Source organism: Musca vetustissima, unplaced genomic scaffold (genome assembly GCF_032173495.1).
Source record: "Musca vetustissima isolate MV318-11 ecotype Yass unplaced genomic scaffold, APGP_CSIRO_Mvet_v1 utg16637, whole genome shotgun sequence".
Classification (NCBI taxonomy): domain Eukaryota; kingdom Metazoa; phylum Arthropoda; class Insecta; order Diptera; family Muscidae; genus Musca; species Musca vetustissima.
In genome coordinates this window covers 190068-215842 of record NW_026881695.1, presented here as the reverse complement: position 1 = coordinate 215842, position 25775 = coordinate 190068, and the positions used below count along the sequence as shown (strand labels likewise).

General features: G+C 27.8%; 1 protein-coding gene across 36 annotated transcripts in view; it reads right to left on the bottom strand.

Moving 5' to 3' along the window:
• Positions 1-18244: 18244 nt before the first annotated feature.
• LOC133327669 (sodium channel protein para) overlaps positions 18245-25775 on the bottom strand; it is a 140463-nt gene continuing 132932 nt past the window's right edge. For all 36 annotated transcript variants that reach the window (XM_061536220.1, XM_061536194.1, XM_061536193.1 and 33 more), the window contains 2 exons: positions 25408-25712; positions 18245-19401 (listed from right to left, as the gene is read on the bottom strand). In XM_061536220.1, the coding sequence (XP_061392204.1) occupies positions 18427-19401; positions 25408-25712 (1280 nt within the window). In that variant the 3' untranslated portion in view covers positions 18245-18426. The remainder of the gene's footprint in view (positions 19402-25407; positions 25713-25775) is intronic.

Below are 25775 nucleotides of genomic sequence, written 5' to 3'. Positions count from 1 at the left end.
AAAATTGACTCCTAAAAGTATGCCACAAATTTTTAATATTATTTTTTATCGTTTATTTAACGTCTAAAAGATTATTACATCTTCAGCATAGGACTGACTCCTAATATAATGTCATTATACTGCGTGGCTTATTTTGAAATTTTACTCCTATGAAAATGCCATAATTTTTTATAACCATATTTTATATTTAAAGAGATCTAACCTTCATCTAACGTAACAAAAAATATTGACATATAAACAATATTTGCATATTTAGGGTTTAATTATATATTTGACTCCTAAAAGTACGCCATAATTCATTTTATGGTTTATTCGAAAACCAACTCCTAAAAGTATGCCAAGAATATTATGTATTTTTCTTGTTTAGGATTGACTCCTAAAAGTGTGCAATTATTTTGCATGGATAATTTTTAAATGTGACTCCTAAAAATATGCCATTATCTGTCTATAAGTCCTCAAAGTATGCCATAATATAAACACCGTAAATGATGCATATTCTTTGTCGTTTATTCGAAATGAATTCCTTCCCAGGTTATGATATTTGTTCATGGCTTATTTTGAAATTTTACTCCTAGAAGTATGCCATACATTATTTAATACCATATTTCATATTTGAAGTAATCTGATGTTCGTCTAATCGATACAAGTTATTTTTTATTGAAATATAAGCGATATCTGCTTGTCTATGGCTTATTTTGAAAACTAATCTCCTAAAAGTATGCCATAATTTTTTATATACTAATTTGTTATTGTTTATTTGAAAAAGTATGCTAAGATTGTGCTATTTATATTTTTTGCAAGTTTTATCATTAGCATAAAATTTATGAAATATTAGTGAATATAGTCTCTATATAACAATTAAAAAGTAATATAACAGTTATTGTTAAAATATAACAGTTATTAGTTAATTTTAAAAGCGGCTCCTAAAGGTATGTCCTGGTTTCTGGTTTCTGTTTTTTTTATTGTTTATTGCATTTTTACTAGGCCATAGAGAGATCTACCTTTGTATAACAGTTACACTAATATAACAGTTATAGACGGGTGTTTAGCGAATAAGATTTATCGGTTATTTGAAAATTAATTCCTAATGGTATGCTTGATCTCAGATGTATTATTGGATAGTTCCTATAAATATGCCACGTTTTTAGTTTATTAAGAAAACAATTCATAACATTGGCTCCTAAAAGCATGCTAACGCGTTTCTATATTTTATTAAATCTGGAATATGGATTTTGGGATTCTAAAAGCATGTAGTGAAGTTAAAAACGGACCCCAGAAGCATGCTGAAACGTTTCTATTTTCTTATTGAAATTCAATATTTATTTTGAATCGATTTTATATAAATAGAGATCCTAAAAGTATGCCAAGATTTTTATGATTTTTTTATTAAATCGAAGGACCATACACATATATTCACTTATGTATTTATTAAACTTTTCATGTTTATATTGTCCATAAGAAGGGTCCTCTATTAATATATGCCTGTTATAAGACTTTTATTTTTAACTAAGACATTATAATTTGCCATAAATTAATTAATTAATAATTTTTTTTATTAAAATATTCTGTAATTACCAGTGTCCATTAAGATACAAGATTTAACAGCTTATGTAAAGGATGTCTAATAATTCAATTTAAAAATATACGTATATAATTAAATTATATACAAATTGAAATTTAAATACTTATTAAATAAAATATTTAAAAAATATTTATTAAACCAAATATTTGTAATAAAATAATTATTTAGTGAAAAAATTATAAAAAAATTGCTATATTTATTAAATCAAATATTCTTTAATAAATTATTTAAATTTCTAAATATATAAAATAATATTATATTTTTTCTAGAAAAAATTTTCTACTATATTTTTTTGATTTGTTTTCTAAATTTTGTAAATATAGAATTTTTGTGTGTGTAAATAAATAATTTGTTCTTGGTTTTTTTATTGTATTGTATTTAGGTTTTTCCTGGGAAGTGAAAATGGGGTCCATTTTTTGTATTAGTATTTTTTTAATATAATTTTTTATATATTTTTCCTATATGTATGTATTTAACATCACGTAGGCAAATTTGTACGTAGAGAGTGTATTGTTTGGTTTTTTTTTTAGGTTTAGAGTTTATATATTATCAGGTCGAAATGTTGGCTAAGAGTGGGGAGAGGGAGTGAGTGGTAGGGAGTAGTAGGTTATAATTTTATTTTATCGGAAGGAAAAAAGGGCGGAATTTCCAAAACGAAAATTAATTGTAAAAATAATAATGAAATAAAAATAATATATAATAACAAATGAGAAATGATATAACAAAAAAAAAAGAAAAATGTTTTTTTTATTATATAAAAGTCTCAGAAATTCCAATAATGTCCCATGAAAAAAGTATTTTTTAAGGTGAAGCTGGGCCAGTTTTTAAAGCGATTTTTTGACAAATCCGTATTTTTGAGAAATAAATGTATTCCCAAGGATAATCAACTCCCATAAAAATTAGCCTCGAAAAAGGCAGAGTTTTTGCTGAAGTCACATACAAGATTGCAAGTTTGACCCATTTTTAGGTCATAAAACTGAATTTCTATTTAAAAAGATTTTCATAAGGATTTTTGAAAAAAAAAAAATGAATACAATTTTTTTGGCCACAAGAATATCCTAAATATTTTAATAATGTTGAAATAATGGATTTGTTATATAGCCCGAAATTGTGAAATTCAAATTTTTTAGAAGAAAAAAGTCTTCCAATTTGATGTATATTTTTAGGAGCTTATATTAATTAGAAACAATATCTATGGAGGAGTGCTTACTTTTAGGATGATGTAATGTTATCCTAATCAAACTGGCCAATTAAAAAAACATGTTTTTCTTTTATACAAAAAGAAGTATTTTGAAATTATTGAACAATGCTGAAAATATTACAATATCTCACAGAAACTTATGAACAAAATATTTTTTTTTCTAAAATTACAAAAAAGGTTGGAAATTTAATAAAGAAGATATTTTAAAATTTTCGAGTCATTTTTTATAATCCTCTTCCCTTTTCAAATGTTTAGTACAAATATTGAATCAATGTTATTGACATTTTTGTGGATGTATTAATTAAAAAAAAAAAATTAATCAATATTTCATAGAAAAAAATCGATCATCTTCGTGACCACAATATGTGGGAAAATGTATAATCTTCATCTTGATTACTTCCAGAAAAAATCGAACATACTTGTGTAGAAAAATCCATCAATATTTCTAATAGAAATTTTAGAAAAAATGATCCAATATTGATCCCTAAGATTTGCCATGGTTTATATTGTGAAATGCTAGTTTATAGAAGAAAAATTATAAGAATTTGAAACAAGCTTCATTAATTTTTAACAATTTTATCCAATTTCATTCATTTTCAATGAATTCTCTTTAAAAAAAAAAAAAACACAACTGTTTCCATTCACGTATTTAGTTGATGTAACGCCTAAAAGCAGGCAACAGTTTTTGTATGTTCATTAATGGCCCACAAAAATGTCTAGAAATTAATATTGGAAATTAAAAAAAAAAAATAGTTAATAATTTGGTTATTGGAATTTCTGGACTTGTTAGGTAATTTTTTATATATATAAAAATAAAATTAATAAAAAAAATTTTAATTAAAAAAATCTTTTTTTTTTTAATATTTTTAAAGCAACATAAATTAAGCAAAATTTAATTTTCTATTAAAAGGTTGTTGTGGGGAAAATACGTTTTTCTTTTGGGTTGAGATAAAAAATATTCAAAAAAAAATAATGGCGCCTTTACACACTAAGGTTTTTTTTTGTATATAAAATGTATTATGATTTTGAAAAAAGTTTGGGTAATGGGGAAGAGTTTTTTTCTGTATGAAGTAAGTGATGTTGATTTCATTATGCTTGTGAGTGTTTGAATGTATGTCCGTGTGTGTTTGGTTTGTAAACACATATATTTGAAAATAAAAAAAAATATTTGAAATATAATTTGTTTTTGTATTTTTATTTTATAATTACCTAAATTGTTTTTGTGCTCTTAAATCAGAGCTTCGTTTACATTTGTTTTTTGGTTTTTATTTATTTTTTTTTGTAATTTTTTTTATAATATTATTATTATTTGTTGTTGTTTTTTTTTTTTGTTAATTACAATTAGCTATACTTAAAATTAGGGTAATTTACAATGTATAAAGCTAAAGTTTATTTTTTATTTTTTTTGTTTTTTTTTAATTTTATTTTTATAATAATATTTATTATTTTTTTATATTTAAATTATTTTTAAATTTAGTTGTTTTTTTTTAATTTATTATAATTATTATTTTTTTGTTTGTTTTTTATTTTATTTGTAATTATTTAGAAATGTTTTTTTTAATTAACAAAAAAGCCATTGCTGTTGATATTTGTTTTTAAAAAGTGTTTTGGGTTTTTTTGGTTGTGTTTTGTTGTTTTTATGAAATCGCGCTGTTGTTGTTGTATTTTTACATAAAAAAATTAATGTTTTTTTATATATTTTTGCTTTTTCCCTATATATGCATGGTTGGTTTTTTTATTTAATGCTTTTGTTTAAAGAAATTTGTTAGCATTTAAATAAAAAAAAAAATAATTTCAAAATTAAAAACAAAAAAAAAAAAACAACTGTGAATTTCCTTGAGTTTTTTTATTTAATGGGGTTTTGAATTTTTTTATTATTATAATTTTTTTTAATATTTTTTAATTTTTGTTTTTTTTTTATTAATAAATCTAAAGGCTTAATGGCATAGCAATAATTTGTTTTGTATTAATTTTCTTTTTTTTTTGTTGAGAGGGGGATGATTTTTACAGTTCCTTTTTTGGAAAAAAATTTTGTTTTTTTTATGAAAAAAAAAATTAAAAATATTTCTTTTTTTATATATTTATTTTATTTTATATATAATTATTATTATACACACTTAAAGCTCTTAATTTTCAATTTTTTTGGATTTTATTTTTTTTTTTGTATTTTTTTTGTTTATTAATTTATTTTTTTGTAATCAGTGAAATTCATAGCTATTTTTAATAAAAAAAATATTTTTTTTTATTTTTCGTTAAGTTTATTTTTTTGTTGTTGTTTGGTTTTGTTTTTTTTTTGTTGGTATATAGAAGAAGAAGCAAAAATAATAACGCGACTTTTTTTGCAGATTTGTGTGTTTGGTTTTTTTGGGGGGATTTTTTTTAATTTATTTTTTTTTATTAAATTAAATTATTTTTTTTTTGTTTCGCTTTGCATCGAATGTTATTATTTTAAATATTTTAGATTTTTTGGTTTTTTGTTATTGTAGTTTTTTTATTTTTTATTTATTTAATTTCCTAAATGGCAATGTTTTTGCATATTGTTCCTTTTTTTAAATCTCAATTTTATTTTTTATTTTATTTATTAATAATTTTATTTATTTTTTTATGTCATCTAAATTTTTTTCATTCAAGGAACCTTCTCCTCCATGGTTGGTTGTTTGGTTTGTGTGTGTTTCGGTTTCCATATTTTTATTTATTTTTATAAAATTGTCTGTCTTCCTTTATTTTTATTAAATAATTATTTATTTTATTTTTCTAATTATTAATTGTTTTTTTTTATAATTTATATGGTTGTTGTTTTTGTTTTTTTTTATTATTTTTTGGTTCATCTCGCCCGCCCCTCGCTGTTAAGAGTGCACTCAAGTTTTTGTTGTTGTAGTTCTTAATGTAAAAACTTAATTTTCTGTTGCGTAGCAAACATTTCTTTGAGTTTTATTTTTCGTGGTTGTTGTTGTTTTTAGCTTTTTTTCTTGTAAAATTTTTTTTTTTCAAAAATGAAAAAAAAAAATTGAAAATTATTTTTTTTTCCTTGGTTGTAACGAAAAATCATCATCAGCACAAATTAAATTAAACAGATTGAAGCAGTTTTGCTGGTTGGTTTTTGGTTTGATTTTTTGGTTATAAGCATTGGTTTTCAAAATTCTGTTTCAGGCCGGTTTTTTTGTTTTCAAAAATTTTTTGTTTAGCATACCGTGTTTTATTTTAATTGTGGATTAATTTTTGTTGCAACATTTAATGAACGCTTTGTTTAACATTTTAACAATTTTTTTTAACATTTCAACATTTATTTAGCATAATTTTTAAAAAAAATAAATTAAAAAACTGAAATATTAAAGATCCTGGAAAGAGGTCCTTTAATAAAAAAAAACAAAGAAAAGCAGTGAAGTAGTTTTTCAAAGGGGATTAAATCAGATTTTTTTTTGGAAAATACTTTTCAAAACTTTACTCTTTAAAAAAGAATTCAAAAATTAACTTACAAGAGCCTCAGATTTTTTCGGTCTGCAAATATCTAAATTTTTAGGAGAGGGCAGAAAATAATCCAATTTTTTTAATTTAAAAAAATTAATTGATTTTTTTAATTAAAAAAATCAATAACATCTTTTTAATTAAAAAAATTAATAACATTTTAATTTAAAAATTTAAGTGATTTTTTTTCGAATAAAGAAAATTAAATGAATTTTTTTTTTCCTAATTATTAAAAAAATTTAATTGATTTTTTTTATTAAAAAAAATAATTGATTTTTTAATTTAAAAAAATTAATTTTTCATTGAAAATTTTTTTTTATTTAAAAAAATTTAATTGATTTAAAAAAAATAATTGATTTTTTAATTAAAAAAAATTGAATTTTTTTAATTTTTTTTAATTAAAAAAAATCAAAATTTTTTAATTAAAAAAAATCAATTAATTTTTCTTAATTAAAAAAATTCAATTAATTTTTTTCTTAATTAAAAAATTCAATTAATGTTTGTTCTAATTTAAAAAAAAAATCAATTAATTTTTCTTAATTAAAAAAATTCAGTTAATTTTTTTAAATTAAAAAATTCAATTAATTTTTTTTAATTAAAAAATCCAATTAATTTTTTCTAATATAAAATTAATTGAACTTAATTTGGCTTTAAATGTACGAAGAATAAATCTCTAAAAAGTAGCAGAATTTGATCAAGGCTACCAGAGCCAATTTTTTTGTTTAATTATGAAAATTTAATATTTTTTGGACCAAAAAAAATCTATTGTTAATTCTACCAGAGCCAATTTTCAGAGATTACAGAAAAAAATATTTTTTTGTTTAATTATGAAAATGAAATATTTTTCCGAAATATAAAAGTATTTGAATTCAATAGGCCCTGCACTGGTCTTATGGGAAAAGAAATCCCAAGAAATCCCAAAAATCCCAATTCACAGGAAGACCAAAAAAATCCATTTTTTTTAATTTAGAAAATTATGGCATTTTTACAATAAAAAAAATCTGAGCTCAATTCAACCTCCACTGGGATTTGGGATAGCCAACTGGGATATTTGGGATATTGGTCTTATGGACAATGCAAATTGCCTTGGCTTCTCTGAGGTTCAAAAAATCCCACTTCACAGGAATACCAAAAACTTCCATTTTTTATATTAAAAAGCTCAATTTAACCTCCACTGGGGTTTGGCATAGCCAACTGACCATATATCGAAAATAATGACCTTGAGGTCAAAGAAAATGCCATTGCCTCACGAAGGCCAAGAAAAAAATTCAAAAAAATTTCTTAATTAAGAAAAAATAATATTTTTTTCCTTCATTTGGTCACATTTGAGATTTTATATAGCCACCTGGTCACATATTAAAAATTGATGATCGAAGCATTTAAATATAAACCATGAGGAGGGCCTAAAGAAAGCTACGGATCCACAAATCCATTTCTTAATGATGCCCAGTAAAATATTCCAATTATTTATTAATTAAATAAATAAATTATTTTTTTCTTAAAAAATTTTTTTACTTCAAATTGGATCTAATATTGGAATTTATGCAGCTGCCTGGCCACATATAAAATTTGACGGTTAATAACTTCCTCTGGCGGCAGCCACAAAAATTAGAATCCATTTTCAAAGGGAACATAATTATGTTAGTTTTTTGATACTCTGTCTAAAGTGGCCAAGGGGTTTAAAGAATATTTTCATAGACCACAGGTCACATATGAAGTCTGGTTAATCATTGAAAGATAGTCATATGGTCAGACGGTCATATGGCTGTCAAAAGTGATTTCTAGAGGCTACTGGCCACCTAACAATTTTTACGAAGATAAATGTGCATTTTTTAGCATACTTTGAGGGTTTTACATTTCGGAATACTGCCCTCTTCGGGACAGTGGCCACACATCAGATTTTCATATGACTGTCAAATATGATTTACTGGTCACACAACAAATTTTGCTAAAAAATTAAAAACAATTTTTACGAAAATAAAATTGCATTTTCTAGTATACTTTAAAGGGTCAATATTTTTGAATACTGCCCTCTTTGGGACAGTAGCCACACTACAAATTGTCATATGATTGTCAAATATAATTTACCAAGACCACTGGTCGCACAACAAATTTTGCTAAAAAAAATGGGAAATCTAATCAGGCCCTTTCGAATTTAAATATTCCATAAATGCCTTGATAGTTAAAAATAAAGAGGAGTCTATTACCATGCGCTTTCACATGGCTATCAAATACTGCCCTCTTTGGGACATTAGCAACAATTCAGACCGCCATGAACCTGGCTTAGCAAATAGCAAACATTTGCTCCTAAAAATATGCCAAGACTTTAGGCAGTACTTTTTAAACAATTATTCTTTGATGCTGTAGACTGTGAGAACAAATTGTGTTCTAAATTTAAGTACTGCCCTCTTTGGGACATTAGCAAAAATTCAGACCGCCATGAATCTGGCTTAATAGCAATGCCAAGACTTTAGGCAGATTTTTTCAACCATTATACATTAATACTGTAGACTGTGTTTCAGTACTAATAGTCAAATTTATTAAGGTGGAGCCATTTTTATATTAAAGTGGGTGTGGGTTTTTTGTGATGGTGGCTATAAACCCATTTATAACCTCAAAAAGTATAACGAATACAGTTTTGATATCAATACAGTATTATAAATAGAGTTGTGAAATATTCTACTTCACTGCTTTCTTCATTGGAAACAACTTAAAAATGTTTCAAATTTTTTTAACTTAAAAATTTTCAAAAAATATTTCTTTATAAAAAAGCGCAAGCTTTTTAAGAACATTTTGCCAATTCTTATAATTTTTTGGAACAATACACATTGAACAGACAAATAAGTAAAAAAAATATCCAAAAATAATAATTATTGACAAAACAAAAATTCAATAATAAATTAAATTTAAAAATTAACTTCAATTCAAAAATATTGAAAATCAAAAATTAAAATTACAAAAACAAAAAATATATCTAATAATGCTAAAGCTCTGTAATTGATTTGAAATGGTATAACAAACAAAAAACAAATATAAACATATTATTTTTTTAAATATGTGATTTTTTAATAATAAATATAATTTACAAAAATTTTTTACATATTAATAAATTTTTTATAAAAAGCCAATTAGATTTTTGTATTTTTTTTTTTTTATTTTGGTGATGAATCAAAATCAAATTTTAATGATGGCAATTTTTTTGTTTTTAATTTTAGTTTTTTTTTTAATTTCTGTTATTGTTATATGTCTGTAGTAAAAATATAGCATTAATTTAAATAATGATGTGGGTGTGTTGTATTTTTACAAATGTTTTTGGTTTCAATGTAGCAGTGTTGGTGTATGTGGTGTAATTGAATGTAGCTGAAATTTTGTGTGTTTTGGTGCATGTTTCATTTGGTGTTGTTGTATATTTTTTTGCAATTTGTTTGTTTAATTTTTCGTTTTTTTGGAGGGGTAGGGATATATATTTTTTTTTATAAATTAATAACATTTAACCATTGTTGTTAGGGTTTTGAGATGACGTTTTTTGTAAAGAAGATTTAAAAATTGGATTTGTTTTTCATATATATATAAAACTTTTTTTTAAATTCAAGAAAAGATAAAAACGATCTTGGCATATAATCAAAATATTATTGTGAAGTTTCTCAAGTATCCAACCTCTGAAGAAAGAGTTCAATGGCATGTTTTACTATCTAACAATTTTCAATTCTAGGAACAAATATACTGGGTGTTCTTGCATACAAGACTTCTTTCTTAGAAAATTCCTATGTAATTTATCTGTCAATAATGAATTAGCTAATAAAGTTATCTCTTCCTTCTAAAAATTGTATTTTTTTATTTTGGAAATTTTGAAAATAAAAATTTGAAATGGAAATACATTTTTCCAATGTGAAACTGTATCAGGAAATATCCTTTTATTATCTTGTCATATCCTAATCCAACTCCATAAACTGGGGAAGGTTGAAGGGGAAAAGGATACAAACTGTTTGACAATTGAAACGTTTTGGTGTGAAATAATTCAAAATTATTTTTTTGGTTTAATTTTAAATGAAGATTTTTTTAAATCATTTCACAATTTTATTTCTAGGACATATTTTTCATAACTCGAGTCTCAAAATGTCCATACAGAAGAAAGGTTAATTTGTTTGTCAAATATTGAGAATTTAGTTCCATAAAATATAATTAAATATATGACATTCTTTTAGGGCAATAGCTTTAAATATATTTTGGAAAGACTCTCCCATAAACCACCTACTGTCTAAAAACAATGTGATAACATAACATTTTCAATATAGTGCACATAAAATTTCGATTATAAAATATGCCTTTTTTATTAAGACAGTATATTTTAAATACTAAAAAGTATTTTGGCAAGAAGTGTCATAAACCACCTACTATCGTAAAGCAGAAGGAAGAAAATATGCTAATGTTAATCTAGTCAAACTAAAATATCATTAAATATATGACTTTTTTAAGAATAACAGATTTTAATGTATTCTGGAAAGGCCCATAAACCACCTACTATCCAAAACAAGGTAATAATATAAGAATGTTAATATAGTACACCTAAAATTTTAATAGAAAATATGCCTTTTTTTAAGACAATATATTTTGAATATTTAAATGCATTTTAGCAAAAAGTCCCATAAACCATCTATTATCGGAAAACAAGAGAAAAAAAAGGCAAAGAATTCAAGAAATTGTACTACCTTGCGACAATATATTTTGAATATTTAAATGCATTTTAGCAAAAAGTCCCATAAACCACCTACTATCGGAAAATAAGGCAAAATATTCAAGAAATTATACTACATTTTGTGATAAATGGCAGACATCTGTTTTTCAAAGAGAGCCTACCTCATTTCGCCAGGTTTAATATAAATGTATTTTGGCAAGAAGAGAGTTCATAGAGAGTCTGCTTCATTAATCCAGATTTAATATATTTTGGCACGAAGTCCCATAAACCACCTACTGTCGAAAAACCGGAGGAAAATATAGCAAAGTATTCTAGAAATTTTACTACCTTTGTGATTAAATGACAGACATTTGTTTTTCAAAGATAGTCTGCTTTATTAAGCCAAATTTAATATATTTTGGCATGAAGTCCCATAAACCACCTACTATTGTAAAACAGGAGGAAGAATATATGGCAATGTTAATCTAGCCAAAAAAATATATATAATTTGATATCTGATCTGTATAAGAACAATAGATTTTAATGTATTCTAGAATGACGCTCCCATAAAACACCTACTCTCGAAAAAACAGGAGGATAATATATCAATGTTAATATAGTGCAACTCTAAAAATGCTACACATTTTCCCAACTTTTTGCTTTTTCTCCTTATAAAGTATTTAAGTGTTTTAATATTTATTTATGTGAAAGGCATTCCCATAAACCACCTACTGTCGAAAAAAACAGGAGGATAATATATGAACGTTAATATAGTGAACATAAAAGAATGCCACACATTTTTTTCCAACTATTTGATTTTCTTCTTGAGAAGTATTTAAGTATTTTAATATTTATTTATGGGAAAGACATTCCCATAAACCACCTACTGTCGAAGAAACAGGAGGAAAATGTATCAATGTAAATATAGTGCATCTAAAGGCATGTCACTTTCAAACTTTTTGGTTTTTCTCCTTTAGAAGTATTTACGTATTTTAATATATTCTGGAAAGACACTCCCATAAACCACCTACTATCGAAAAACAAATATGAGGAATATATATCAACGTTAATATATACACCTGAAGGCATGCCAGACATTTTTTTCCAATTTTTTGATTTTTTCCTTGAGAAGTATTTCAATATAGTATTCTGGAAAAACGTTCCCATAAATCACCTACTGTCGAAAAACAAATACGTTAATATTTACACCTGAAGGCATGCCACATATTTTTTCCAAATTTTTGATTTTTTCCTTGAGAAGTATTTCAATATAGTATTCTGGAAAGACGACCCCATAAACCACCTATTGGTGAATAACAGTAGGAAAGTATATCAATGTTAATATAGTGCCTCTGAAATCATGCCACACATTTTTTTCAAACTTTTTGATTTTTTCCTTGAGAGAAATAATGACTTGTGATTAAATTGGGGACATTAGCTTTTAATGTTTTCTAAAAAGATGCTCCCATAAACCACCTACTGTCGAAAGAAAAACATGAGGAAAATATTTCAATGTTAGAAATCAATAATCTGATTTTTTCAAAAGTAATTCAATTCTCAAAATACTCGCAGTTATTCATTTTCTATTACCCATTTTAATGTAGAAATAGCTATGTTGAGAACATAAGTGCCTAAAAGTATGCTAAACACTTTTAGGGAAATAATTTTCATTTGAAATAGACGATCATGGAGAAGTGATGCCAAGTTTGTTAATGGTTCTCAGCCAGAATACTAATCATTGATGTTTTTAGAACCAAAAGCCTAGAAGTATGCCAAGATTTATTTATAAAAATTTTTGTGGTTATTTTAATGGAAATTTTAATTTTTTTCATTTTAATTTAATTTTTAATTATAATTTCGAAATAATATTTTCCTTGGGGGAAATATATAAAGAATTTGACCTTTAATGGTGACCCCTAAAACCTGCTTTATTTTGGGGGAAGAATCAAGTTAAATTGGTCACCAATTGTTTACAAGGCCTGAAAATTTATAAAAAACGTGTTGATATTTTTGAAACAACAATGGCCAAAGTTATTTCGATTTTTTTGTAAGCAATTTAAACGTAATTAACTAAATTTTTTATAGCCTATTGAGCGTTGTTAAAAAATATAACGAAAAATTTCTAAGGCAACATAAATAATAAAAGCATAAATTTTTATTTAAAAAATAGGAATATTATATTTTATAATTTTTATTTTTTAGAAAAATATTTTTATTTTGGAAAAAAACTTACTTTTAATATATTTCGTGATTTATATAATTTAAATATTTATTTATTTTTAACAAGGAGCGCGTTTTAGTTTTTACCGTTTTTCTAAACTCATTTGAGGTTGTTGTTGTAGTTTTTGCCCTCTACCATGTAATGTCTGGTTCCAAGTTTTCTTGCGGTGTTTTCTCTTAAACGGGGGGAAAATCATATATTTGTTTTGGATTTTTTTGTTTACTAAATCATATTTTAAATAAATTAATTATTTAATTATTTAATTTAATTAGTTAGTTACGTTTAAAAATTGTTTTTATTTTTGGGTAAAAAGTTTTTTTCTCGGATGTGTCTTTTTTTCATTGTTTTTTTTTCATCTTGAGATTTGCCTTTTTTTGTTTTAGCACTTCACTTAAAGTTTTTTTTGTGTTTTTTAGTTAGCTGGTCTTTTGAGCTATTAACACCATTTTTAAGTTTGTAGTCTCTTTGTTTTGGTGTTTTTTATTTTTTGACTTCCTTTCAGCAGCATGGTGTAGTTTTTTATTGTTTTTGTTAAGTCTGTCTTATTTAGGTTCTTATGTTTTTTTTTGCAACGTCATCACAACACGTCTTATTTGGTTTAATATTTTTTTTTTTGTTCAACACGACTTTGTATTTTTTTTGTTTTCTTTCCGGGTTTTGTAAGTTAAGTTTTAGTTTTGTTGTTGTTTTGAAACTTTGATTTCTGCGCCCCAACTCCAAGTTTGTTTTTATTATTTTGTAACAGGTTACTTAATCGGGTTTTTGTCTGTGTATGTGTTTATAATTGTCTTAGTTCCGTTTCTGTGTATGTGTGTATATAAAGTGTCATCGATTGTGTGTTAATTTTTGTAAATTTATTTTATATGTATATATTTAATTCAGTTAAACATTGGTTAAACTTTTTTATCAAATTGAAATATTTTCGAAATTATTAAAGTTTTTTTTAAAAAAAAAAACTTTTTAAAAATTAGTTTACACGGGCTGTAAACCATGGTTTTGATCATATTAATTGGCCACTTTAATTATCTTTTTCCCAAAAAATATTAAAACTTTTTTAATAAATATATCATATATATCAAAAATTCCTTTTACACCTTGTCAAAGAGTTCAAAACTGAAAAAAATAAATTTTGGTCAAAAATATGCCTTTTTATTACGACAATATATTTTAAATACTTTAATGTATTTTGGCAAGAAGTCCCATAAACCACCTACTATCGAAAATCAAGAAGGCAATATGACAAAGGACGCTAGACATACTTTACTAAGCCCAATTTAATAGAACCTGTTTCAGAATTCGTCTTTTTATGATTTTTACATACTTTCATGTATTCTGGCAAATAGTCCCATAAACCACCTACTGTCGTAAAAAAGATAATAGGTGGTTTATGACAATATTGCCTTTTACTCCCAAAAGCATGCTAGACATTTTACTCAGTTTGTGAATAAAATAGACAGATGTTTTTTAAAAATAGGGCATACCTCAAAAATACAGGTTTACTAGGAATTTTATTCATGTTTCAGAATTTGAAATTAATTTTTTCGAAATGTGTATTTATTTTAATGTATTTAGTTTATGTTATTTATTTTAAGAAATATTCATCTATAGGTGGTTAAAGGAACTGAAATATGACTAAACATATGAATTTCTTTAGTGGATTATATATTTTTATGTATTCTGGAAAGACACTCCCATAATCCACCTACTGTCGTAAAATGAAAAAAAAATATGGCAATATTACTCATAGCACAGCTAAAAGCATGCCACAAATTTTCCAACTTTTAGATTTTTTTCCTTTCGAAATCTGGTTAAAAGAACTAAAATATGATTAAACATATGACATTTTTAAGGATAATATATTTTTAAATATATTCTGTAAAGACGCTCCCATAAATCACCTACTATCGAAAAACAAGCGGAAAATATAGCAATTTTAATATATTGCACCTAGAAGTATGCTACATATTTTTCTTGTGGAACTTGTGGATTTTTTCCTTGAGAAGTATATGAGTTGTGTTTAATTTGGGGACATTTTTATTTTCTAAAAAAAATATCATATTAATTACTCCATATTAAATGAAATTTTATCCATGTTTCAGAATTTTGATCTTATTTTATGCTAGTATATTTGAATATTCTGAAAAAATTGATATTAACTTGAGTTGATGATGGTTATTGGTATAAACTTTTTATTAAACTGCGTTTAATTTATTGATTTGACCTATACCTTAGTTAAAAGATGAAAAAAATTTCAAAAGAACTAAACCTGGATGGCTTTTGGCAAGAAGTCCCATAAACAACCTACTATTCGTTTTTGACATATATTTGAAAAAATGTCAAAAGAACGAAACCTTGATTAAATGTGTTACTTTTGGCAAGAAGGCCTATAAACCACCTACTATCTATCCTAGGCCGTTTCTTCTTCTGGCTTAAACCACTCATGGAATTTATGTTTAGCTAAAATTGTTATTGTCTTTACAAGTGCAATTGAATATTCACGAGAAGTTCTGGGCTAAACCTACAGTGTAACTGGGAGTTAGCTAAGATTTCTATCCTTTACAAATCCAATTTGAATATTCAGAAACTATTTTGAATCTAACTGGAGTTTCAAATAATTTGAAATAGGAATAAAATTCAACGGAAATCTTAGTTTTTCTTTAATAATTTTCTTCAACACTCGTCAAAAAATCCGTCTTGAAAATTACAAGAAGGAATTTAAAGTATTGTAATGGTTTTTGGAAAGCAGACCCATATATAACCTACTATCGTATTAATGAATTTCAAACGCTGTTTGAAATTGATATCAGATTCAACACAGATCTATTAAAGGGTTTAATTTTTTCTTTTTTAATTCAAAATATTATTTTAATTTGCTTTGGAATGAAGTCCCATAAATAACCTACTATTGCATTAGTAGATTTTTAACGCTGTTTAAAATGTATATCAGTTTCAACACAGGTCTATTAAAGGGTTTCATTTGTTTCTTTTTGATTCGAAATATTATTTTAATGGGGTTTTGGAAAGCAGACCCATATATAACCTACTATCGCATTAATGAATATTTAATGCTGTTTACAATTGATATCAGATTCAACACAGGTCTATTAAAGGGTTTCATATTTTCCGTTTTAATTCAAAATATTATTTTAATTTGTTTTGGAAAGCAGACCCATATATAACCTACTATCGTATTAATGCATTTAGAAAGCAGACCCATATATAACCTAATATCGCATTAATAAATTTTTAATGCTGTTTAAAATTGATATCAGATTCAACACAGATTTATTAAAGGGTTTCATTTTTTTCCTTTGAATTTGAAATATTATTTTAATTTGTTTTGGAAAGCAGACCCATATATAACCTACTATCGTATTAATGCATTTAGAAAGCAGACCCATATATAACCTACTATCGCATTAATGAATTTCTAACGCAGTTTAAAATTGTTATCAGATCCAACACAGGTCTATTAAAGGGTTTAATTTTTTTTCTTTTTAATTCGAAATATAATTTTAATTTGTTTTGGAAAGCAGACCCATATATAACCTACTATCGCATTAATGATTTTTTAACGCTGTTTAAAATTGACATCAGATTCAATACAGATCTATTAAAGGGTTTAACTTTTTCCTTTTTAATTCAAAATATTATTTTAATTGGTTTTGGAAGGCAGGCCCATATATAACCTACTATTGCATTAAATAATTTTTAATGATGTTTAAAATTGATATCAGATTCGCAGAGGACTATCAAGGGTTTCGTTTTTTCTTTTTAATTTGAAATATTATTTAAATTTGTTTTGGAAATCAGACCCATAAATGCCCTACTATCTATTTATTAGAGGAATGTAAATATGTTGAGCCTAAAAGTATGCTAAGTAAAGTATTCTATGGTATTTTGAAGTGGCCTTGGATGAAGTAAATGTTTTAAATTTTCAAAAAAGGAAATTTTTAAAATTTTAGTTCAATTTGTTTAACCAATAGTTTAACTATGATTTAAATATTTTTTTACTCCTTTGTTTTTTCGTATATATTTGTTTGGGTGAAATTATATTTTTTTATTAAGTGTTGTTGTTGTTTTCATATTTGTTTTTTGACTTGTATATATGTCTGAGTGTTTGTTTCTTGTGTCAATTTGTGTAGTTGTTGTATTTTTTAGGTGGTGTTATGTATTTTGTGCTTAAAAATTTGTTTGTTGTTTTTTTATAATTTTTGTTTTTAAGATAAGAATTGTTGTTTTTTTAAAAAATAATAACATGAGTTAATTATTTTCTTATAGCTGTGCTTTGGTTTTTTTGTTTTAAAATATTATTTTTTTTTGGTTTTGTATTTTGGCAGTCGGCTTAAATTTTAAATAAGTATTTTGTTGTTGTTTTTTTGTTTTCTTTTTGGTTTAAAAAGCAGTTATTTTTAAATAATTTATATTTTTGTTTTAGTTATATAATGATTATAATTTTTTTTACAATTTATTCTGAATTTTAGATGTCTTTTTTTTTTAGTTATGCTGGCATAAAAATTTATTTTTTTAGAAAAAATTAAATTTTTTTGAACAAAAATAGAAACAAATAAATAAAATAAAAAATCCGTTTACAATACAATTATCAGAGCTTGTAAATTGAAATAGTTTTTTATTTATTTTTTTTAAATATGAATGAATATTAATTATTATCCCATTTAATTTTTATTAATTATATACAATAGTTGGTTATATATTTTTATCTATAAAAAAAAAATAAGAACCCATTTATTTAAAAAATAAAAATATAAAAAAAAACTAAAATAAAAATTATATATATAAAAAATAATGAATAAGGAAAATTATTTAAATTTTTTGTTTAAAGAAATAATGTTTTGAAAAATATTTTTTTCAAAAAAAATATTACAATTTTTTCTTCTTTATATATTTAATTTTTTCTTTTTTGTTATATAAATAGAAAAAAAAATATTTATTGTTGTAATTGTTCTTGCTGTTGTTGTTGTTCTTGTAGTTTGTTAAACCGCCTCCATCCGTTTGATGTTTGTTGTTGTTGTTGATTTGTTGATGTAATCTGGGATTTCCGTTATGCCTTCATTTTACGGTTAATATTTTTTCTTGATGTTGTTGTTGTAACTGAAAGAATTATTTGCGCTTTTGTTGTTGTTGTTGGTTGTACAGTGTTCTTGTTGTTGTTGTTTGTGTAAAATGTGTACATTGTATTCTTGTTGTTGTTGTTTATTTAGTAGCAGAAAATTAACGCTTTAGTTCTCGCGTGCATCTTGGAGGGGGGGGCGAGGCCTGGCTCAGACATCTGCCGTCCTGGATGTTATGCTCGGCGATCTCGAGTGTATTACAACCTTATGACCGTTTTTTGTAACAAAACCATCGCTTTCGACCAGTACGGCCGTTTGGCGGCCATTACTGCCGCCGCTGACACAGCCCGGACTCAGGGGCCCACCATTCCCCGTGGCACCCTCCACGGCTGGGTCGCCCGCTTCACCTCCGCCGCCGGCTGGATCTGAGGGTGATGTGGCTCCAGCTGCTGCCGCCGTCGTCGAACCACCATCTTCTCCACCACCACCCTCACCGCCTTCAGCTCCACTCTCGCCACCGGCACCTGCCTCGCCATCATCACCACCATCGCCCTCTTGCGGTGGTCCCGCCTTATAGCGCCGCCACGCATTCTGTATCAGTTTGGCGCAGTACTCCTCACGCTGGCGCCACAATGTCGACGACACCGGATCATAACCCTCGGTATCCGGTCGCGCCGCAATCTCACCAATCTCGCCCGTCTCCTCAATTGGATTGCCCTTGCGCGCAAAGAAGTCCTTCGTCAGGGCATCCAGAATGTCCACACAATACATCATGTCACCGCGACAGATGGGCATGTCCATCGATATGATTTTGTACTTGTTCGGCTTGTGTATCTGCAGCGGCGGCTCCAGCACATCGAGAAATTCGGACAACTGATCGTAGCGTATGTACTGGGTACCCTCGGGATCGAATTGTTGCCAAATCTCGTAGTACATGTCGTAGTCGTCATCGGTGAGACCCTCTTGTACATCCTCGGTAGCCTGGCTATAGTTCTCGAGAATGACAGCAATGTACATATTAATAACTATCAAAAAGCTTATAACTAGATATGAGAGGAGAAACGTAATTCCAACAGTCGCTGAACCACAATTGCCCGGATAGCCCTTGTCGTTGTCGGGTGGATCGCAATCTTCCTCATTGATAATGGCATCTAACACGCCATCCCAACCGGCTGAGGTAGACATCTGTTATGTCAAGGATAGCCAATTTTTTGAGATTTTTTTTATTTCAGATTTGGAGGCACGGTTGGAACGGCCATTGTTTGAACGTGGTGGTGGTGATCGTGGTTGTGGGTAGTTAGGTACGTCGTGGGTCGTTTTATGTTTTTAGGTAACGTCATGGACACGATTGTTTGAGATATAGTTTTGGTTTTATTTTCGGTTGGCAGTGGAAAAAAGTTGGTTAGAAAGTTAAAGATTTTGAAATTAGTTTTCAAGTTATGTCGTAGTTAAACAAAAATATATGAGCAACAATTAACATTAAATCGTAATTCTAAAAGAAATTGGTTAGTCTTTGTCTTATATTACAAGGTTTTGGAACTTTTTTACAAAAAATCATTGGTCCATCCCCCACTACTGGGATAAACCAACAAAAAACTAAATTTGAATTTGTTATCTAAAATGGGATACGCCGTGGTAAGTATTTGTATAAAAATAATCGAAATGAAGATGTAAATTATAAAAGTTAATAATTAAGCCAAGAGGGGGCGAGGGGTTAGTAATACAACCAACCCAAAACTATGCTGAGATTAACCCAACTCATGATCTCTCTTTAGTTTTTTATTCCAGAGAGCTGTATACAACTACAAAAGCTTCTTAAGGGAACGGGGAGTTAAGTGTTTTCTACATCCTAATCCTTAAAGCTTTACTACCAAAAAGCTTTTTTTCAGGTTCAGCTTGGTGTTGTGATATTACGTCTGGGATTCCTTAACTTTGTTGGGGGGAGCGGAACTTTGGGTGCTTAGTTTTTTTCTATTTTCTCCTTGGGGAACTTTGTCTGCAAGCTTTTTTGTTTTTGTTAGGCATTTCTTTGTATATATTTCCAAGCCATATTAGTTAAGTAATTTATTTTTTTTTAATTTTTTTTTAGTTTGCTGCTTTCATGTTTCCTTTTTTGGGGATTTGTATTTACCCCCCAAAAAAAGAAAGTTATACGGTTTCTTATTGAAATTGTTTGAAGCCTTGATTTTTTTTTAATCCATTTCGTTCTTCTTTTCTTAATGAGGAATTGTATTTTTATTTTTGGTGTTTGTTGAAAGAGCTGAATTAGATTTTGGAAAATGTTGTTTGTTTTTTTTTTTTTGCAGAAGAAAGCTTATGATATGAGAAATAAGAGTTTGGAATAGAGAGAGCCAGTAAAACGAAAGTCACATAATTTACAATGGTTGAGGTGGGGGTTGTGGCGGGGCAAAAAACGTTTTTGGGAGAATCTAGTATAACGCTAAATGAGAGTTAGCTAGTTTGCTAGGAAATAAGAAGAGAAAAAGTTTTTTTATTTTCTAAGGAAATAAACAAATCCTTAAGGAATATGGATGCTTTGGGTGGAGTTCCAATATCTTCCTCTAAAAACCTTCCTCATCAGCTGAGACAAAAATATTGAAATCTCACTTTTATAAACTGCCTGAGATCGATACAACTTTTGGTAGTTTGTTTATTTCCTATAAATTTAAGAATGTTGGGCGCCATTTTCAGTACTAGATTCAAAAAGCAGATAATATTAACTTTTCAATTTGACATATGTATTCTATATTCTGTCCTATCGAGTATGAGTAACTTCATGTCGAGGAATAGTCTTTCCCATCTTTCTCTAAAATCTAAATTTTCGATAAAAAATTCCGTATTGTCTAGTGATTAGAATATTCGGCTGTAAACTATCTTCTATATATTTTTAAAAATTGTCTTCTCTATTTTTTTCACTAAAAATTCCGTATTGTCTAGTGGTTAGGATACGTCTCAACAAACTATTCCTATCTTTATTTTTCGATCAAATGTCAGCCTCGAAAATTCAAACCTTTCTAGTACTTTTTTTTCCCTTGGAGATTTCCGTTCACAGAGATTTCTGAAAATTCCGTATTGTCTAGTGCTTAGGATACGTCCTAAGAAGATCAAACTTCTGTTTCCGAAACTCAAATCTTCAAAGCACTTTTCTGCGGGAGAAATTTGGACATAGATTTTCCTCCCAGGTATTTATGAAGATTCCGTATTGTCTAGTGGTTAGAAAATGTTTCACGAAACTATTCTTATCTTTATTTTTCGATCTCAAATATTCATAGTACTTTTCTTCTGGATCAAAATTTGACACAGATTTCTGAAAACTCCGTATGCGGCTCAACAAACTATTCTTATCTTTATTTTTGATCAGTTTCCAATACTCTAATTTTCATATACTTTTCTTCTGGAGAAAGAGACTTCAGAAAGTTCCGTATTGTCTAGTAGTTAGGATACGTCTCAATAAAATCTTTTTGTCTTTATTTGTCGATCAAATATCAGTTCCCCAATATTCAAATCTTCATAGTACTTTTTTTCTGGAGCAAATAGGAGACAGATTTCCCTTTCAGAGTTTCTAAATATCCGGTACTGTCTAATGGTTAGGACTCGTCTCAATAAAATCGTCTTGTCTTTATTTTTCGATCAAATATCAGTCCCCAATATTCAAATCTTCATAGTAATTTTCTTCTGGAGCAAATAGGAGACAGATTTCCCTTTCAGAGATTTCTGAAAATTCCGTATTATCTAGTGGTTAGGATACGACCCAACAAAATATTCTTATCTCTATTTTTCGATTAAATTTCAGCCTCCAAAACTCTAATCTTTATAGCACTTTACTTCTATAAGAAATTGGAGAAAGATTTCCCTCTCAGAGATATTCTTATCACAATTTTTCGATCAAACTTCAGTCTCATCTTAATAGACTTTTTTCTGGAGGAAGATTTCCCTCTCAGATATTTCTGAAAATTCCGTATTGTCCAGTGGTTAGGATACACCTCAAGAAGGTATTCCTTTCTTTATATTTCGATCAAAATTTCAGTTTCTAAAATTCAAATCTTCATAGCACTTTTTAGAATTCCGTATTGTCTAGTAGTTAGAATAACCAGATCGAAGGACCAATGAGGACCGGACTTTCTTTTTAATTCTGAGCTGAGTCTTTTTCTAGATAATCCGCATATATTTTTTACATGATACCCTGCTCTTTGCGAGCATTTTTTATATAGAATTTCTGTAAACTTTGGAGCTACAATTTTAAATTATATCCCTTATTGTTTTGAGGCTAAGATAATCTGGTCAAAGGACATTTTTCATTTACAAGTCTTTCAAGAGAGTAACAGCTGTGGGAAAATGTCTGTCTGCTCGGAAAAAAAATCCGCATTGTCTATTGGTTAGGATACGCCTCAAGAAGATATTCCTACCTTTATATTTCGATCAAAATTTCAGTTTCTTAACGTCAAATCTTCATAACAGAGAGCTTCCTTATTGTCAAATATACTGGTTTGGCCTCTGATTTTTCAAGCCTTAAGGCCTGAATTTTTTATAATCCTACATTTTTGATCTTTTTTTATCAATTGTATTTTTGAAACTGTGGCATATTCATACTTGCTGAAAATGGCGCCCAACATTAATACTTTTTTCACTTCTCTTCTTATTTATTTAAAAAAATACCCTCAATTCTATATTTAAATTCTCTACAATTAACTAAATAGGGCTTATATACACAACTCTACAAATGGCGTTATACTAGAATCGCCTATTTAAAAACTAAAACAAATATATATGTTAGAAAACCCAAAATATGGCAAACATAAAATAATTTAAAAAAAATAAAAGTCGGAGAAGCCTTAAAACAAAAAAATAATATGGAAAATAGGAGTTTAGCTAAAGCATTTTGATTAGAATTTAGAATTTTGTTTAATATACAAGTTATCAATTTTTAATTTCGATTAGTAGATTGAGGGTTAACTCAGGGGGTTAGGGAAGGTATTGAAGATAAAAATTATATATAGAACGCACTAATTTAGCTTTTACCAACAACTACCGCAGCTTGAATCAACATGTGATATTCCCTTTTTTATTTGTTGTTGTTACTTTGGTTATTTTTGTACTTAAGTCTGAGAGGTGTTAGTATTCGGTGAGTGTTTTTTCAAAGTGAAATTCACTAAACTAAGGGGTTGTTTGTTAGTTTGTGGCAAGGTGAGTTAAAATGTTTTTGCAAAATTGTGTGGAAGAAATATGCTCTTCTCGGGGATTCCAAAATAACCTATGCATAGAAGACCTTTGGAATGCCATTCTCAACTAATGAAGTGAGGTTTTTTATGGCATGAAGGTTCTTTACAAGTCTCAGAATAAATTAAAACAACCTTCTAAATATAATTTCCGTATTGTCTAGTGATTAGGATAAATTTTCTTTTCAGTTCTCTCATAGCTAAATCTTAGAATATCCTTTATATAAACAAATATGATATATTTCAAAGGACTGTTATAGATGGAATTCAGTTTTCGCAAGCCGTTCTAATTCTAGTAGGTTTTAAGGAGTAAGGCCTTTTATAGCTTGAAGACATTTCACAAGCGCCTGACTAAATTTGGTCTATAGATTAGGATAACTTGCTAAATAAAATTTCCGTATTGTCTAGTGATTAGGATAAAATGCTCGAAGGACTAACAAATTCCACATATCAGTTAACCTCAAAGGTAAAATATACCTAACAGATTTTTTTTTTTTAGAATTCCGTATTGTCTAGTGGTTAGAATAGCCAGACCAAAGGATCAATAATGACCCAACTTTCTTTCAATACTGAGGTGGTACTTTTTCTAGAAATTCTCAGAACTTGGAATAAATGTCTATATCCGTATATAATTTCCGTATTGTCTAGTGATTAGGATTAAAGGCTCGAAAGAGCACAAGTTTTCAGGAATATCAGTTATTTTACAAAAATTGTGACTTGTGTAGTGGTTAAAATAACCAGAACGAAGTACCAATGACGACCGAACTTTATTTTCAATTTTGATGTGTGAATTTTTGTAGATAACCTGATACCCTGCTCTTTGCGAACATTTCTGTGTAGAATTTCCGTAAACTTCAAGGCTACAATTTTAATTAATGTTCCTTTATTGTTATTAGGCTAAGATAAGATAACCTGGTCATTTTTCATTTACAAGCCTTTCAAGAGATTAGCAGCTGTGGGGAAATGTCTGGTGCTTAGGTTAACTTGCTCAAATGTTATATTTTGGTTATTTTTCTGCTAACAGGTCTCGGAGATTTTTGGGTATTTTTCCTTCCCCATCCATTCTTTCGGATGATTATTTTTTGTTCATTTAATGTTTTCCGTATTGTCTAGTGATTTGGATATCTGTTTGCAGGGAATTATTTTTCGGATTCTAAATTCCCTTCCTCAAGCTGCGGGAATTATTTTTCGGGTTTAAAATGTTCTTTCAGGAATATTAAACAAATAATTTCGTATATTTTGCAGTTCAACCATGAGGAGAACTTGGTAATAATGCAGAATTGTCCTGTTCGGAAATCCTTCTATATTTCCATTGTTAAGTTTGGTTTATTAAACGTTTGTCTAGTGATTAGGATATTAGCCTGCAATGACTTATTTTCGCAGATTAAATCTTTTTATTTTTTTAATCTATGTTCGTATTGTTTCTGGTTCCATTATGAAGAAAGCGTGACTTTGTAAAGAATATTTTGGTTATTTTTCCGTATTGCCTAGTGATTAGGATATCAGACTGCCTGAACCATTTTCGGGTTTTAAATTTCCTTCCACAATTTTTCGTATTTATTCTCTAGTTCCACTATGAAGAGCGCTCCCTTACTTCTTTGCAAAAACATTTTTTTTCAATTTTTTTCGCTGCAAATGTTAGTGTATTTTTTGTGATTTGTTAGCAGTGTGTATGTGTGATGGCCCATGAGAACCATTTTTCTTTCCATAATTATGGCCTAAGACCATGCTCATCTTGAGGTTTTTCTCGCTGGCGAAAAAATTCCCCAAAATGAATGTGATCTTATGCCAAGTGCGATCAGTGTTCAAGTTATGGCTGAGTTGTGTTCTATTTTATTATTATTATTTTTATTCTTCAAGTTTTGTTAATTATTTATTTTGTGTGTGTGTGTGTGTGTATATATACCAAAGGGAATATCACCCAACGACAACAACAATAGACAATATGAACCGTATGAGAATTGTGGTAGCTTACCTGAAACAGCAATATCATACTTTGGCCAAATGTCTTAAAATTATACACAGCATTTATGCCGCTCTTCTCTTTGACATGCATGAAGAAGGACATGCCAAAGATAGCAAAGATGAACATCACCAGAAACAGCAACAGACAAATGTTGAATAAGGCAGGCAATGACATGGCTAATGCGAACAGCAACGTCCGGATACCCTTAGCACCCTTGACTAAACGCAGGACACGACCCACTTTGGCCACTCTCACCACACGGAGCAGTGTCGGCGATACGAAATACTTCTCAATGATGTCGCTGAGTACAAGACCTAGATTCGGAATCGGGCGATACGTAGGCGAAGTAGGAAGTAGGAGGTGTTTTTTGTATAGAG